Source organism: Adiantum capillus-veneris, chromosome 19 (assembly GCF_014529385.1).
Source record: "Adiantum capillus-veneris isolate H3 chromosome 19, ASM1452938v2, whole genome shotgun sequence".
NCBI classification, from domain to species: domain Eukaryota; kingdom Viridiplantae; phylum Streptophyta; class Polypodiopsida; order Polypodiales; family Pteridaceae; genus Adiantum; species Adiantum capillus-veneris.
Genome location: NC_140949.1, coordinates 52561355 through 52576099, shown reverse-complemented (window position 1 = coordinate 52576099; position 14745 = coordinate 52561355). Strand labels below are relative to the sequence as shown.

General features: G+C 43.0%; 1 protein-coding gene across 1 annotated transcript; it reads left to right on the top strand.

Moving 5' to 3' along the window:
* The first annotated feature begins 979 nt into the window (after positions 1 to 979).
* On the top strand, positions 980 to 2702 carry LOC147434021 (uncharacterized). The gene is made up of 2 exons (XM_086490645.1): positions 980 to 1114; positions 1215 to 2702. The coding sequence occupies exon 2, from the start codon at positions 1250 to 1252 to the stop codon at positions 2459 to 2461; it is 1212 nt and encodes a 403-aa protein (XP_086346771.1). The 5' UTR covers positions 980 to 1114; positions 1215 to 1249; the 3' UTR covers positions 2462 to 2702.
* The last annotated feature ends 12043 nt before the right edge of the window (positions 2703 to 14745 follow it).

Sequence of the window (14745 nt, the reverse complement as noted above, 5' to 3'; positions counted from 1 at the left end):
AACTAGTGCATTGGAAGGAGTTTTTTTTGGGTAAGGGACCCCATTTCAAAAGATTTGAAAGCAACACTTCATGTGGGCCCCTGAAAAGCGACATCCCGTGCAAATTGTAAATGATAGGGATTCTCTCCGAATTTTGGGATTTCAACTTCAATCTCTACATATTAAAAATGGAAATGTATTTTCTCTCTCTACCATTTTTTTACAGGGCAAAAAACCGACTTCAAACTTCCCATAATGCTACATTGACATGGACATCATTGCCACATTGTTGTGTTGTCTCATAGGCCAACATGTGTGTGTGTGTGTGTGAAGTCAGAAGCCCATTGTACCTACCTAACTATCACTAAAGGACCGCACAAAATAGCACAAAATGATTCGGTGGAAAGAAAGGAGCCTATGTATTTGTATGATTCTTGAAGATCCTACTCCATGCTAGTCACTTGTGTGCAAAGGCAATTTCCACTCATTCCCTAGCAAATCATTCAAATGAAGGAGCCAAAACAGGTTAAAACTTATTAATGAGTCCACTATGTTGAACCTGCAAAACATGCCAAAAAAGAATAAATGGACAATGTGGCTAGGTCGGCAAATGCAATGGTCAAGATTCGGGTTTGCTGATACCCTTTTCGCATCCAAGATGAGGTAACTCTGGCTGTGGATAGGAAGGAGAAAGTGCTCATCCCAAGAGATGGCCAAGTAATAGCAATTGCATGCCTGGGGCGGCCTCATTGGGGCAAGTCTGTCTGTCTGTCTGTCTGTCTCTCTCTCTCTCTCTCTCTCTCTCTCTCTCTCCAACGCATAATTTTGGCAGCATCTCCCCTCTCTTCACTGAGTAGGTTGTGGACGTATGCGATGCGTGGGTCAATGGTGAGACTTATAAAGTTATAGCATTCAACATAAAAGCTTCTGAAGGCATCATGGGTGGGGAGCGTGGGAACCTTGCGTGTTCCGCGTTGAAACTTTGTAGAGCGCGTGCTTAATTTTCAAAGCCAAATCCCAAGATCTTCCAACTTCCAAAGGTCCAACTTCAGAAGTTAGAACTGCAGAGAATTCTCTCTCTCTCTCTCTGCACACGCAGAGCCGCCGAGGCGCTTTTTCCCATCCTTATGTTGGGGTGCGCATAGGACTCTCTCTCTCTCTCTCTCTCTCTCACACACACACACGCATACACAATTTGTCTGCCTTAACTTTCTTCATCTTTTTCGTTATTGCAGATTGAGCCGCTTCAGCCTCCGATTGTCTGAGCCTCATGAATGCAAAGGACGCCGACTGGCCTTCCTTGCCCCCCATCAGAACCTCCTCTTACAATGCTAGGGTTAGCTGCGAAACCCTAAACCTACCTGCATCCGAGCATGCCCCGACAACCTCCACCACGCCATCATCAACATCTCATGCGGCAAAACCTGCGTCGAAATCTGCATCAGCAGATGCATCGCCTCTAGGTACATCATCACATACCTCCCATGTCTTCTCCTCATGTTTTCCACACAGGTTTGGGAAAGGGCATGGACATGATGGCGGTAAGAAGGGCTCATTTGATGCTGGCGGGCTCTTCCGATCCATGTTCGGTCCTGTGGTGCCACGCTATCCTATGCACAGGTCGACTTTTGCCAGCGGAATGTCGACGCCTCCGAGCCGCACTGGCCCACCGTCTATGTCGACCTCGCCCTCAGGGCGGATGAAAACTCCTGGCAGTGCAACCTCGCCTATCAATCTCATGAGATCAGGCGGCTCGACTCCGCATTCGGGAGCGGCGTTGCGAGCCAGCAAAGGGCATGCTGGTCATGCATTCACCATGATGCCCCCTGATGTTGTAGGCAAGAAGAAGCCGCCCAATTACGAGTCTGATGAGCCCAAGTCGCCCGAGGTCACATGCATAGGCAAAGTGAGAAGGAAGCATTGCAAAGCCACCTGGGATGCCCTGGTTAAAGAGAAGCACAACGATGGGAAGATGAAGAAAGGCAAGGTCAAGCGACTGTCTGGCGAGATGTCGCAGATGTCAGGTGAAATAGTACGGAAAGGAGCACACTGTGAGAAGAAAACTGAGGGTGCGGAGCTCACAGTTTCAGCAAAATTGTCGAAGCAAAGATCGCAAAGGCGGCAATCACGCGATTTTGAATCATTTTCAACAGAGTTGGATGCATGTGTGCGCATCAAGCGTGGGGATGATCAGGAAGATGGGAACTATAGCAAAGGAGTTATGGAGTCAGGAAGGGAGGATGCTTCTACTCGTATTCGTCAAGGGGACGATTCATTTTCATGTCTGGACTCCAGTATTGGGGATAGTTGTGCACTCAACATGCCAGCAGGTGATTGCACACAGAGCGTACCTTCAAACTGTCTACTTTTGATGAAGAAAGGCAGCAGGAATAGGTCTGCTCATTACCCTTCTGATCTTGATTTTGTTGGTGAGCAAGGGCATACAAGTAATCAATGGAGTTGGGGGCAGGTATTAACGTAAACTTCTGGAAGAATAAGCTCATGCTACTGTCTCAAGATAGACGGACCATATACTCACAACACACATACACACACACACACAACATACAGCCCTGTATAGTATATAGACCTCCTCAAAAAGGTTGTTTTAGAGTGCCAAACAGTGTATAGATGTACCATGGTATTGACTACAATGCTATGTTCCAATGTTGTAAACCCTAATTTTTTCTGAAGAAGGTGCAAGCTATGGAGTTTTTGAAGAATGTGTGTACAAATACATACATACGTATGTGTATGTATGTATGTGGAGAGAGAGAGAGAGAGAGAGAGAGAGAGAGTTCCATCATCGTTCACTGAGGTCACGTATGACCCATGGGACCAAAGATGCATACAAAACTGTTTCTCCTTCCCTAGAAGAGGAGGGTGGAAAGTGTTTCCTCTTCACATGAGAGAACTACCTTGAATGGAGAGGTCTTACCACTAGCCATCTCATGGGAGGACTTACTGGCAATGTCTTAACTCCATTTTTACAAGATAAAGAAAAACTACTGGTTATGTGGTATCATTGGAGAGAGAGAGAGAGAGAGAGAGAGAGTCTCTGTTACAATGTTGCGAAGTTGTCGGGTACAACGTGAAGAAGAAAGGCGTTTGCTGGTTGTCCGATCTGTTATGTGACAATGAACTCATGGTATTGGTGTTTAGCTTAACTACCAAAGTAACCAATACAGTACTTTATGTAGACAGTTCCTAGGCACCAAGTGGATTAGCATTTTCTAGTGGCAGTGAGAAGATTGTTCGATAACGCTTATGCAAACACTAACACATCTCAGAGTTCTCGGAAAGTTTCTGATGGAAGATATGTGCATACGTAGTCAGTAATTCCATTGGTTTGGGGCTTACTAATGGAGGCTTCTTAGAGGTGATGTAAATTGCATTGCTTCAGAGGAAGAGGTGGTGTTGATTGAGGACCATGTGTGTTGTCAGGATATGGGAGTCATAATGATGTCCTATGGTGCACATTGAGGGTTTCATTCAAGTATAAGTCACTTTGGGATATCCGAATGGTCTCGATAGGTGCGACCTACTTCATCTAGCTTTTGTGTAAATGATTCACATACATTGTGTAAGCCTTTGATGGGAAAAACCTAGGGTAGAGCTTTCAGTTTATCACTAAAATAGGATCCCCAATCAAAGTCTTTGAAGACTCACATACACATGTCAAGTAGTGTAAGTTGCATATTTACAATGAACATTCTTCTTTTTGTAACATCCACTTTCATTCTGTATTTTGGGAAATCCCAAAGCCCATGGGTTTCAAAATTTTGAAAAATATGCCAATCCTTTTAAATCTATCACAATTTGCTATTGCATCCAATCTTGTGGTTGTTGTACAAGAGTTTAATCTCAATTCTAGGTTGATACCTAACGAATAATGGCTCCAAATTTGTAAATCAATTGTTAAGCACTATTGTGCTAGTCATGGAAGCTTCAAGGCCTTTTTGTACTATGTCCTCTCCATAAAATGGCTTTGTTGAACAAGGACACTGACTTAATTCGATTCCGTTCATGCCATGCTACATGCCGTCGACTATTCGTCAAGCTTCTAGCAACATATGATTACAAAACCCTCCTCCATTGAATTGAACTTATCATCACTCCATTGTTCTACACCTCATGATGTAGCCATGATCTTGTTGCCTAGAGTTACTTGTTTCTATTTTCTATGCCCATGAACCCATTGAAATACGACCCGAAATCGATACAAGCAATGTTCTCCGAGATATTGCCAACTGTTTGGTGTCAAGGGCTGTCTTTTTTAATGGTGCTTCTCGACTCAGGTTCTTCCATTTAGGATCCTCTATATTTAATGAGTCCTAATTCATCTTAGGCAGGAGCTCCAACAACATGTTATCCATCCCAAAAGCAAAAAACTTAGTCTCATCTATTTGAAGATCCACATTATTTAGATGAACCTCACCATGCACCTCAAGTTGCTTCCTGATTCATATTCCTTTTACCTCTATCTCCACAAGAACACCAAATTGGTCCATTGTTTCATTGCAAAATTGCTCTCAAGTTAATAAGCAGCTTACCTCCATTTGATATCATTTCTCCTTCAAGCCACCACAAGTCAATGCTTCTAATAAACTTTAGATAGTGCAGTCTAAATAAATGGTACACACATCCCTCATCTAGAAGTCTTTATCATGCATCATGACTACCATTAGTTCCTCCCTCCTACCCTCCTCCTAGCAACCCCCCCTACTGTTATGAGCGGGTATAGAGCTAGAAGAGAGCAAGAGAAGGCACTCACAATGTACAAGAACTTGGGACTTGATGATAAGCTTACAAGACTTGATACTTTATTAGAGAGCTAGATACAAGACTTAGATTACATGACTTGAGTACAAGACAAGGCTTGATTGCAAGGACAAGACTTTAACATAAGGCAAGAACTAGAAGAGGGCTTTCCTCATAGGAGTCTCACAACTTGTTAAAGTTTAGGCTTCTCAAGTGAACTACCCAATGTGATCCCATTATTTAGTTTGTCTTTTAGGTAGTTATTTTACTTATCTGTCAAAGTTTTGGGTAGGGCAATTTACTGGGATTGCTATATAAGCAACCCCTTGCCTCCATTGTATACCCATTTAGTTATTCATTGCCAAGGTTGATTGGTTCAGGAGACTCTGTCTCTCTCTCTCTCTCTCTCTCTCTCTCTCTCTCTCTCTCTCTCTCCTTGGTTTCTACGCTTCCGCATCGTCGACTTTGACATGGTATAAGCAGTGATCCTTGAAGGCCTTGGCATGGAGGAGCAAAGAGAAGAAGAAAACATTGTCCCACGGCAACACTCTATCTCCCCCTGCTCTTGCCGTTCTAAAACGTAGCCAACAGCGGTGCCATTTTTCCCCTCTATCGCAAGCGTTTTGAAACGCTACCTTGTAGCAGCTTTGCATCCATGGCCTCCCGTCAAGTGCCGCTCCTTCAACAACGTTTAGAAACACTGTATTCGCAACTCGAAGGCAGCGTGCAGTCCACCTGCCACCACAGACGACGTTTTGAAACGCCATCCGATTTCTCCCCCCTCCCTTCCCCCCCCGTTCCAGTGTTTTGAAACGCCCAACCTCCCCTCCCTTCACTCATTGACTCCCCCCCTTCTCCTTGATGTGGAAACGTTTCAAAACGCTATCCCCTAGGAGTCTTCGGGGCTTTTGAGCAGTGGAGAGGGGTCGTGCCGAGCTTTAGGAGCGGCTTGGAAAAGGCACATTGTGGAGTGGTTTGGGAGATGAAGCGGCATAGTTTGGCCTTAAGAGAGGGACAACTTGGAGTTTGGAGAAGGCAATAGAAGCATAGGGTGCAGCGAGCATTGTCTGTGGGAGCGGCTTCGTGCCAATCTTGCGGCTCAGGAGAAGCGACCAGTTTGGAGCTTAAGGGGCGGGAAATCCGATTGCAGTAAGTGTGGAGCGGCTTGGGAAATTTTTATCGGCTTGAATGGAATTCTTAGCCATTGCTATGCACAGTTTATTGTGGAGATTTGGATTTGTATGAGGCCTACCATAGGGCAAACGTGTGGAGCGGCTATCGACGACAGAGTTTTGGATTTCAGTGAGGGATAGCAGATCGTGCGGAGCCCATTGCGTGTGGAGTTCTCTTTGTGGTGGAATTGAATTGGCTTGGATCTTTTTCGGCTTAGTTTGTACGGCCATTTTTTGGAGTGCGAGAAGTTACCCGATTACCAGATCTTGCAATTTCAAAATGGCCTCCCCTTGCTCGAGCACTCGCAATGACAATGACCAAAAACAACAAGTGGCTATGGATAACGGATTGTCAACCATCCATATAGCGGCTTGTACACCGGCATAGTTCTCAAGGAACCCAGAAAATTGTTTGGCTCAAGGTTGTGAAGTCAAAAGCAAATGGCGAAGTTTGTTAAAGAACAACGGCAAAAGGTCAGCTGGACAAGGATGGTAGTACCAGTACTCAGTTAGCTACCTCGATACCAGGGAGGTATGGCCACATTCATGATTGTGATTCAACGCTTTGTTTGGCTCGAGAGTTTGAAGCCAAAGGCAAAAGCAAGAACTCACAGGAAGACAAGGATAAAGGCAAGATGGACAGAGATTACGGTAATAAAGGTTTGGCATAGGAGATCGGCATGGCACTCGCGACGGTGGCCACAATGGCCTTGACGTCAGATTTCTAGTTAAATGATAGGTGTCACCACTAGCTTCAGCCCCAGAGAGGCTTGTGAGTGGCAGAGAGGAACAAGCACATGCTCCCTATAATTAATTTGGACCCTTGTGTTGGAGTTCAAGTTATTGGTGTTTGGACCCGTAGGTTGGAGTTCAACGCACATGCATCTGGCAGGGAACCAATCAGACGTCTAAAACACCATGGATGGGCTAGCCAATTCATTGTTGTTGGTCAGATTATGGACAGGATGTGTTCCAACAATTCATTATCTTGGAGTTTTATATTTTGGACATGATGTGTTCACAGTTCACGAATGGGGATTATTGGACGTAGTATGGTCTACAGTTCAAAGTTTCTACAAAGGCAATCGATGCTCAAGATGGCATTACTTTCATGTACAAAGTTGAGGAGAGCAACACCAAGGTGTATCAAGTATCCCGGCTGGTGCTGGGGTGTATGTGGTAGCTTCTTCATTGACTTCGTCTCACTATTGATGTCCACTATTAGCTGCAGAGAGGGTGTTAAAGTTTAGGCATCTCAAGTGCATTGCCCAATGAGATCCCATTATTTAGTTTGGCTTTTAGGTATTTATTTTACTTATTTGTCAAAATCTTGGATAGGGAAATTTACTGGGATTGCTATATAAGCAACCCCTTCCCTCCATTGTATACACATTCGGTTATTCATTGCCAAGGTTGATTGGTTCAGGAGACTCTCTCTCTCTCTCTCTCTCTCTCTCTCTCTCTCTCTCTCTCTCTCGTGCTCACTCCCCTTGGTGTCTACGCTTCTGCATCGTCGACTTTGACAGAACTGGTGTTGGTAAGACTGGGGGGCTTGTGGCCCAAGACCCCTATTTATACTAGTGCTTGAGGAGGTTATAACTTTCTAGGTTCTTCTTGAGGAGGTTAGAATCTTCTAGAACCTTCTTGATCCTTCTAGTTCTTCTAGAACCTTTTAGATCATTCTTCAACTTTCTAGAACTTTTCAAAAACTTATAGACTCTTCCGAAATCTTCTCCAAGCTTCTAAAAACTTTTAGAATCTCCTTGATACTTTTAAAATCTTCTAGAATCTTCTAGATCCTTCTAGATTCTTCTAGTGATGATGCAAGCAATGATGTAGGCGATGACACAAGTGATGACATCGACGATGATGCACGTGATGTCATAAGCGATTGACTCTCAGGCATCCATGACATTACCCCCTCCTCTAGCGACAAGTTCCACGAGGAGCGGTGGTGTTCCTTGACTAGGGCTTGGGCTTCCATGGATGTTGTTGATGGAACTCTTGGACTTTGAGAGGTGCATGCTGAAGATTGTATGCTGGTTCGCAGGTTCGTTCACTGATATCATAGCCTTTCCAATGCACCAAGTACTGTAACCTGCCACACAAAACTCGAGAATCTAGGACTTTCTCGACCTCATATTTGTCATGTCCTTGAATCTCAATCGGAGGTGGTGGTTGTAGGGATCTTCCTGGGATGTTAGATGTGTGACAAGGTTCTAGGACTGAGACATGAGAAACCGGATGGATTTACTGGATGAGGGCAACTGGAGTCGATAGGTGACTGGATTGACTTGATCGATGATTTTAAATGGACCAAGCGTTCGATAATCTAGCTTTTGACAGGGATGAGATGAACGCAGATCACGCCGAAGGAGCCACACTTTATCCCCCTCTTTGTATTTTGGATGCTAGATGTGGTGTAGATCTACAATTTCCTTATACATGGATTGCGCTTCTTTGGTATGAATTGTAAGTTCATTGTGAATTGCAGACAACTATTGTGCAAGATTAACAACAATTGGATTCTTGACCTGATGGTGCGTGTGGATATCTATTTTGGGATGTTGATCATAATTAGCAAAGAATGGAGTGTGACGGGTGGAGGCATGAAAACTGTTATTGTAGGAGAATTCTGCTAGCGGTAGGAGCTCAACCCAATTATCATGGTGATAATTGATTGTACAACGGAGATACTATTCCAAAACTTGATTGACTCTCTATTTGTCCATCACTTTGTGGGTGATTGGATAAGAATAGGTTGATTTGTACTCTGAGTAGCTTGAATAAGCCTTTCCAGAAGCTAGAGATGAATTGTGGGCCTCGATCAGCAACTATGTCATCTGGTAATCTATGATAACGATCGATATATTGTAGAAAGAGTTTGGCCGTAGCTTCTTTGATGATGGTTTTAGTGGTTGGAATGAAGTGTTCCATCTTTGCAAACCGATCTACGATCACTAAAATAAAATAAAATCCTTGTGGTGACAAGGGTAGCTTTACAATGAAATCCATGGAGATGGATGACCATGGATTGCTTGGAATGGGCAAGGGATGGAGTAACCCATGAGGACAATGACGAGGGGACTTTGATCTATTGAAAGTGGCACAAGTAGCTACGTACTCCTTGACAAGCTTCCGCATTTGAGGCCACCAAAAGTCACAGGATAGAAGCTCAATTGTCTTATTAACCCCAAATGCCCTGCTGATGGAGGATCATGCCTTTGTTGAAGTACCTCCAAGCGTGTTGGTCCTAGAGGAATATAGAGAAGATCCTTATAGTAGATTAGTCCATCAATTTGTTGAAAGTCCTCATTAACCCCTTGTCCTTGTAGTTGTTGTCTAATATCTTGGGCAAGTGGGTCCTTGGCAATTTGCTTATTCACCATAGAAAGAAAAGTAGAATCTTTAGGAGCTTGGCTTATGGTGGCGTTTAGCTTAATCTGCTCATGTTTCAAAATAACTGAATCTTGTTGATCAAATGCTGCGTCGCCTTCTCTAGGTGCAAGGTAGGATCTTCTTGATAAGGCATCTGGCTTACCTTGCTGACAGCCAGACCTATAAGAGATAAGGAAATCAAACCTTGATAGGATACCACTCCACTTGGCTTGGTGACGATTCAAGACGCGGGATGCCATGAAGTATTTCAAATTCTTGTGATCTGTATAGACAATGATCTTATGAGGAGCTCCATCAAGTAGGTGACGCTAGGGTTCAAAGGAGTCGATGATTGCTAAGATCTCTTTGTCATGGATTTCATAATTGATTTCTGCAGTTGAGAACTTGCGGGAATGAAAAGCCACTAGGTGTACTCGACCATCCTCACCTACTCGGGATAGAATTGCATCAAGGGCAAAATATGAAGCGTCTGTTTCTAGGATTAAAGGCTTTGTAGGATCTGCATGAATTAGAATGTGTGCCTCGTAAAGTCTTGCTTGAGAGTGTGAAAAGCTTCCGGGACCTCTGAGTCTCAAAAAACACTAATTATCACTACAAGAGGTAGCGATGCTAGCAGTGTGATGCTCAAATGTGAAAATTCACGGCATTGCTATATGCGTCTCTATACAACAAATAATATAGCGATGCTTATAGCGTCACTCATAGAGATGCTCATAGCAACGTCGAGCATGTCAAAAAATAATCCACGAGCGCCAAAAACTCAGATCTCATATTTGAGTTTCGACGCTCTTGCAAAACAGGTATACCCGCTCCCCTCCTCTCTCTCTCTCTCTCCTCCCCCCCCCTCACCACACACACACACACACACACACACACACACACACAAGGAGAGGAATGAGAGTGAGGTATGCTCCTTCCCTCTCCCCCCTCTCCTCCCTCTCATGTTCCCTTCCCCTCTATCTCTCTCTCCCTCTCTCCCACACACACACACACACACACACACACATTCATTGTGTAAGAGAGAGAGAGAGAGAGAGAGATAAAATAGAGAAAGAGAGAGAGAATATGAAATGAAATGTTATATTAAAATGAAATTAAATGTTATATTAAACGTCTTCAAAATGTCAAAATGATTTATGAGATCAATCCGATAAACTCCTTGTGGATCTAATCTAATGTCTGCATTGTCCAAGAAAATAGTGCATCGATTGGTGAAGAGCTTCGTCAATGTCTGTCTTTGTAAATAGACAGACTATGACATATATAGATAAAAAGAGAGATAGAGAGAGAGAGTCGACATAGGTTTAGGATTTAGTTTTTATATTTAAGTTAAAGTTTAAGTTAGAGTTTAGGTTTATATTTAATGTTAGAGCTTTGGGGTTAGGTTAAGGATTTAACTCAAGGTTTAAGGTTTAGAGCTGAAGAAGAGGCCCAACCATCTCTCTCTTTTTTGTAGAGCATAAAGGTGTTTGAAGCTAGTTAACTTTGGAATGTTCAAAGGGTAGGCAACAACACTAGCTATTGAAAGCGTTCTCCTTCAGTTGAGCTTGAGTGATGGAAGAGGAAAGTGGATAACTCAAGACTTTAACAAAATATCAAGTTGGCTTGTGTGTGTGTGTGTGTGTGTGTGTGTGAGAGAGAGAGAGAGAGAGAGAGAGAGAGAGAGAGAGAGAGAGAGAGAGAGCACTTGCGGTGTTGAGCAAGAATTAGAGCAGCTGAAGCAGAGGATGTAGCATGAGCAGTTTTCATTTGAAAAATCTGCATTTTTGTTCTGTGTATGTGCATGCATGTTAGAGAGAGAGAGAGAGAGAGAGAGAGAGAGAGAGAGAGAGAGAGAGAGTAGGTAAAATTTAAGATTAGATTTTGGATTTAGTTTTTATATTAAAGTTTAGCTTCAGGATTATGGTTTAAGTTTAGAGTTAGGTTTATGGTTATTTTTGCAGTAGTTTGCATGTAGCTCACATGAGTTTAGGTATGTAGTTGCTTGCAAGCTCGCAAGTGCAAACAACTCTCTCTCTTTCTCTCCACAGATGCGGCATTAGGTTGGAAAGGTTTCAAGGGCACAATACTCAGAATGGAGACAGACATGTAATGTGTACAGTGATCCCTTGAACAAGGAGCTACTGCGAAGAGATGTTAAGCTGCTGTGCACAGTAATCCTTCGAACAAGGAGCTGCTGTGAAGAGATGTTAAGTTGCTGTGAATGGCTACAACTGAACAAGAGGCAAAGGGGTTTTGTCCACTACATCCATTATCATGTAGATGTGGGTGTGTAGATTTCTTGTACCCACAAATAGAGGCATTGACCAATAAAGACGAGATTTATAACTCGGTGGTTCTGACCTCTGTGCACCTCTAGACTGAGGTGTGTGTGGATCAGACATGGCTAAAGAATTTGAGATAGTTTACATTGTGATCTATGGTTTCTTGATTGTGAGAGAGATTAAGAGCTAGAGAGAGAGATAAGGGACGGAGGATGCCAATAGAAGATTAAATTTATGTTCATGCTATAAGGTTTTTACATTCATTATGAGTAGTGACGACGATGTGGGGCCGCCCAACCAAAACGCCTATCTCTCAACAAGGATCTTATGTCCTAGTAATCAATGCAAACATGTTGTGCAACGGACAAGACACGTTCCTTTGCAACAAGTTTGCAAATTTGGCGAGTTTGACCCATCTATTATAGATCGAGTTGTTGTCAATTACAACTCTTCGGACTCTAACACTGACCAACAGACAGCAATCTTACAACCCAATAGACGTGTTCGTCGCAGGCACTTTACTCAAGCAACATACGTGAGGACATAAGATGCAGCCTCTGACATCTCGGAGGGTGATCATGCAGAGCACATTCCCAACGAGGCTATGTTTGAGCTGGAGATCGATGAAATGATCGAGACGATCATGGATTCAAAAAGGCTTATCTATGATGACATGAAAAGTGAAGTTGATACGCCATTGTATGGTGGAGCACATATGTCTAGATTGAAGGCGCTCCTGGTTCTTCTCATCATGTATGCAAAGTTTGGATGGAGTGGCACTAGCATCACAACACTTTTTAGGTGACCTATTACAATGTGTCTACTTCAATAAAAAACTCTAAATATATAATATACCAAATTACTTACACAAATGTATCATATCTTTTTGCTATATGGGTTTCTCAAAGAGCACATACTGCTAGCTAATAATGTGATGCGAGATTCTAGAGAAGAAGCAAGAAAGATCTTGCAAAACTTGGGGATGGATTATAATTCTATTCATGCTTATCCTAAAACGAATGCATTCTTTTCAGAGGGGAATACATAGACATGGAGAAGTGTTCGAAATGTGATTCCGAGAGATATCGAGTAGAACTCCACAGACAAAAAATTCCATAATATAACAGAATGCTCAAGTGATATATACTCAAACTCAAACACTATAAACCTTTGTTTTTCTCATGCTTATTTATTGTCATGTGTATACATGCAGGGCTCTAAACAAGAAAATACAGAGCATGCGTCGCATGTGGACCTAAACTTAATGCACGTCGGGCGTTCTCACTCAAGAAGTAAATCTACGAAGGTCATCAAGCGCATCTTCTAGAGAATCACGAGTTACGAGCCGGTTTTTTGGGAAGAGAGTCATCGAGGATGTCTCATCAAGAATGGTTAGAGCAGAAGGAGATGTGTGATGACGGTTTGTCCCCAGGGATGAAGAGATTCTCTCTATGGTACGAGTTACCATATTGGCCCTGACTCATGATCAATCACTTGCTCGATCCAATACACATATTCAAGAATGTGGGTAATCTACTGTGGGACCATCTCATCGGCAAGAAAGATACTTTGGGAGCCAAAATTGACCTTAGAAATGCGGATCGTATGGAGCAATACTGGCCGCAAGTAGCACCTGATAGATCGATAAAACTCCCTAAAGCACCATGGATTTTGACAAGAGGCCAAAAAGCAAAGTAAAAGAGATCATTTGATCCATCCGGATGGCCATTGGCATAAAGCCCTCGCTCTGAAAATGTTTCACTAAATAATGGAAGCTTACTGGTTTGAAGTCACACGTCTGGCATAAAATGTGTCAGGTATGTTTGAAGTGGAATAGATCATAGTGGGAATTGTGTAGCATATCCGTGTGTGGACTTTAATACCATTGCTAGATGTGTTTTGTAGTTTACTTTACCGATGGCCATTGATGGTTGTTTGTCTCCTGGCGTCTGTACCATGATCTACAAACTTAAGAAGTTGGTGCAATGGTCTCCTAAAAGGATATCCATGTAGGTTCCATACCATTCACCAAACTAAACGCTGTGGAGGTTGTATGCATGTTTGAGAAACACTTTCCTACTACCATGCTAACCATTCAAGTACATATTCTTGTTCAGATAGTTGATGAGGTGAAAATAGTAGGCACAATGCATTCCAGAAGGATGTTCTTTTTAGAACATTTCATGAAAACGCTCAAGGGATATGTGCATCAGAAGGCATGTCCGGAGGGTAGCATGGCACAGGGTTGGCTGGTATCAGAGTCCCTAGTTTACATTTGAGAGTGGCTAGACGGATTTGATCGTGCTCGAGATACGCTTTGGCGAACTGTAGATGATGAGCGCATATCTGGGATTGTGATGTGCAATCTCAGTGTTGAAAATAAAATGACGGGAAGATTTAGAGGCTAAAATCAATCAATTTTGCATGCTTCACAATCCAATGATGCAAAAGTGGATTTCACAGTACGAGGATACAAAGCAAGAGCAATAGAGGGCACGAATCAAGTGGAGATGGAGAAGACGACCACCAATGCATTATCCGACGGGTCTTGAGAACCTATCAATATTTATGAGCTTAAGCTGGTTGCACAACCAATTGAAACGCGCACAATAGTGCGACGAAGAGGTGACTGAGGAGGAGTGGAAGTATTCGTGGGGTTGTGCTACCAAGGTATGTTTGCAATGCACGACTCGTGGCTTTCGAGATGTTTGGATGGCCATTCATAATCTTTGCTGGTTGTAGTATAGCGTGGTGTAAATGTCGACATTTTAGGGTGGAACGGATCGACAAAAAGCATTATACATAAGATTGTGGAATCATGGCAAAATTCGAACAATCTAGTCGACGATGATCCTCTGATACAAATCCTGTGGTGGCAGAACTCACTTACTTTGGCACGCTACAAGAGATTTTGAAGATCAATTATAGAGGATTTTCTGTGGATTTGTTTGACGTGCAATTGTTCAAGATAAACATGGAGGATCGCAACGCTACTATGCGCAGAGGAGATTCAGGGCTCCTTGAAGTGAATTCAACCAAAAAGTGGACCGACCTTCAAGACACTTTCGTACTACCCGAGCATTGTGAACAAGTAAGTCTGTAAATATTTAACATCCAACTTTAAAGAACTGGTGGTCTGGAAGCACTCATGTAAGTTATGTGGCTCTTGC

Coding starts and splice junctions, on each gene's coding strand:
- LOC147434021 (XM_086490645.1), top strand. CDS start 1,250: ATGAATGCAAAGGACGCCGACTGGCCTTCCTTGCCCCCCATCAGAACC.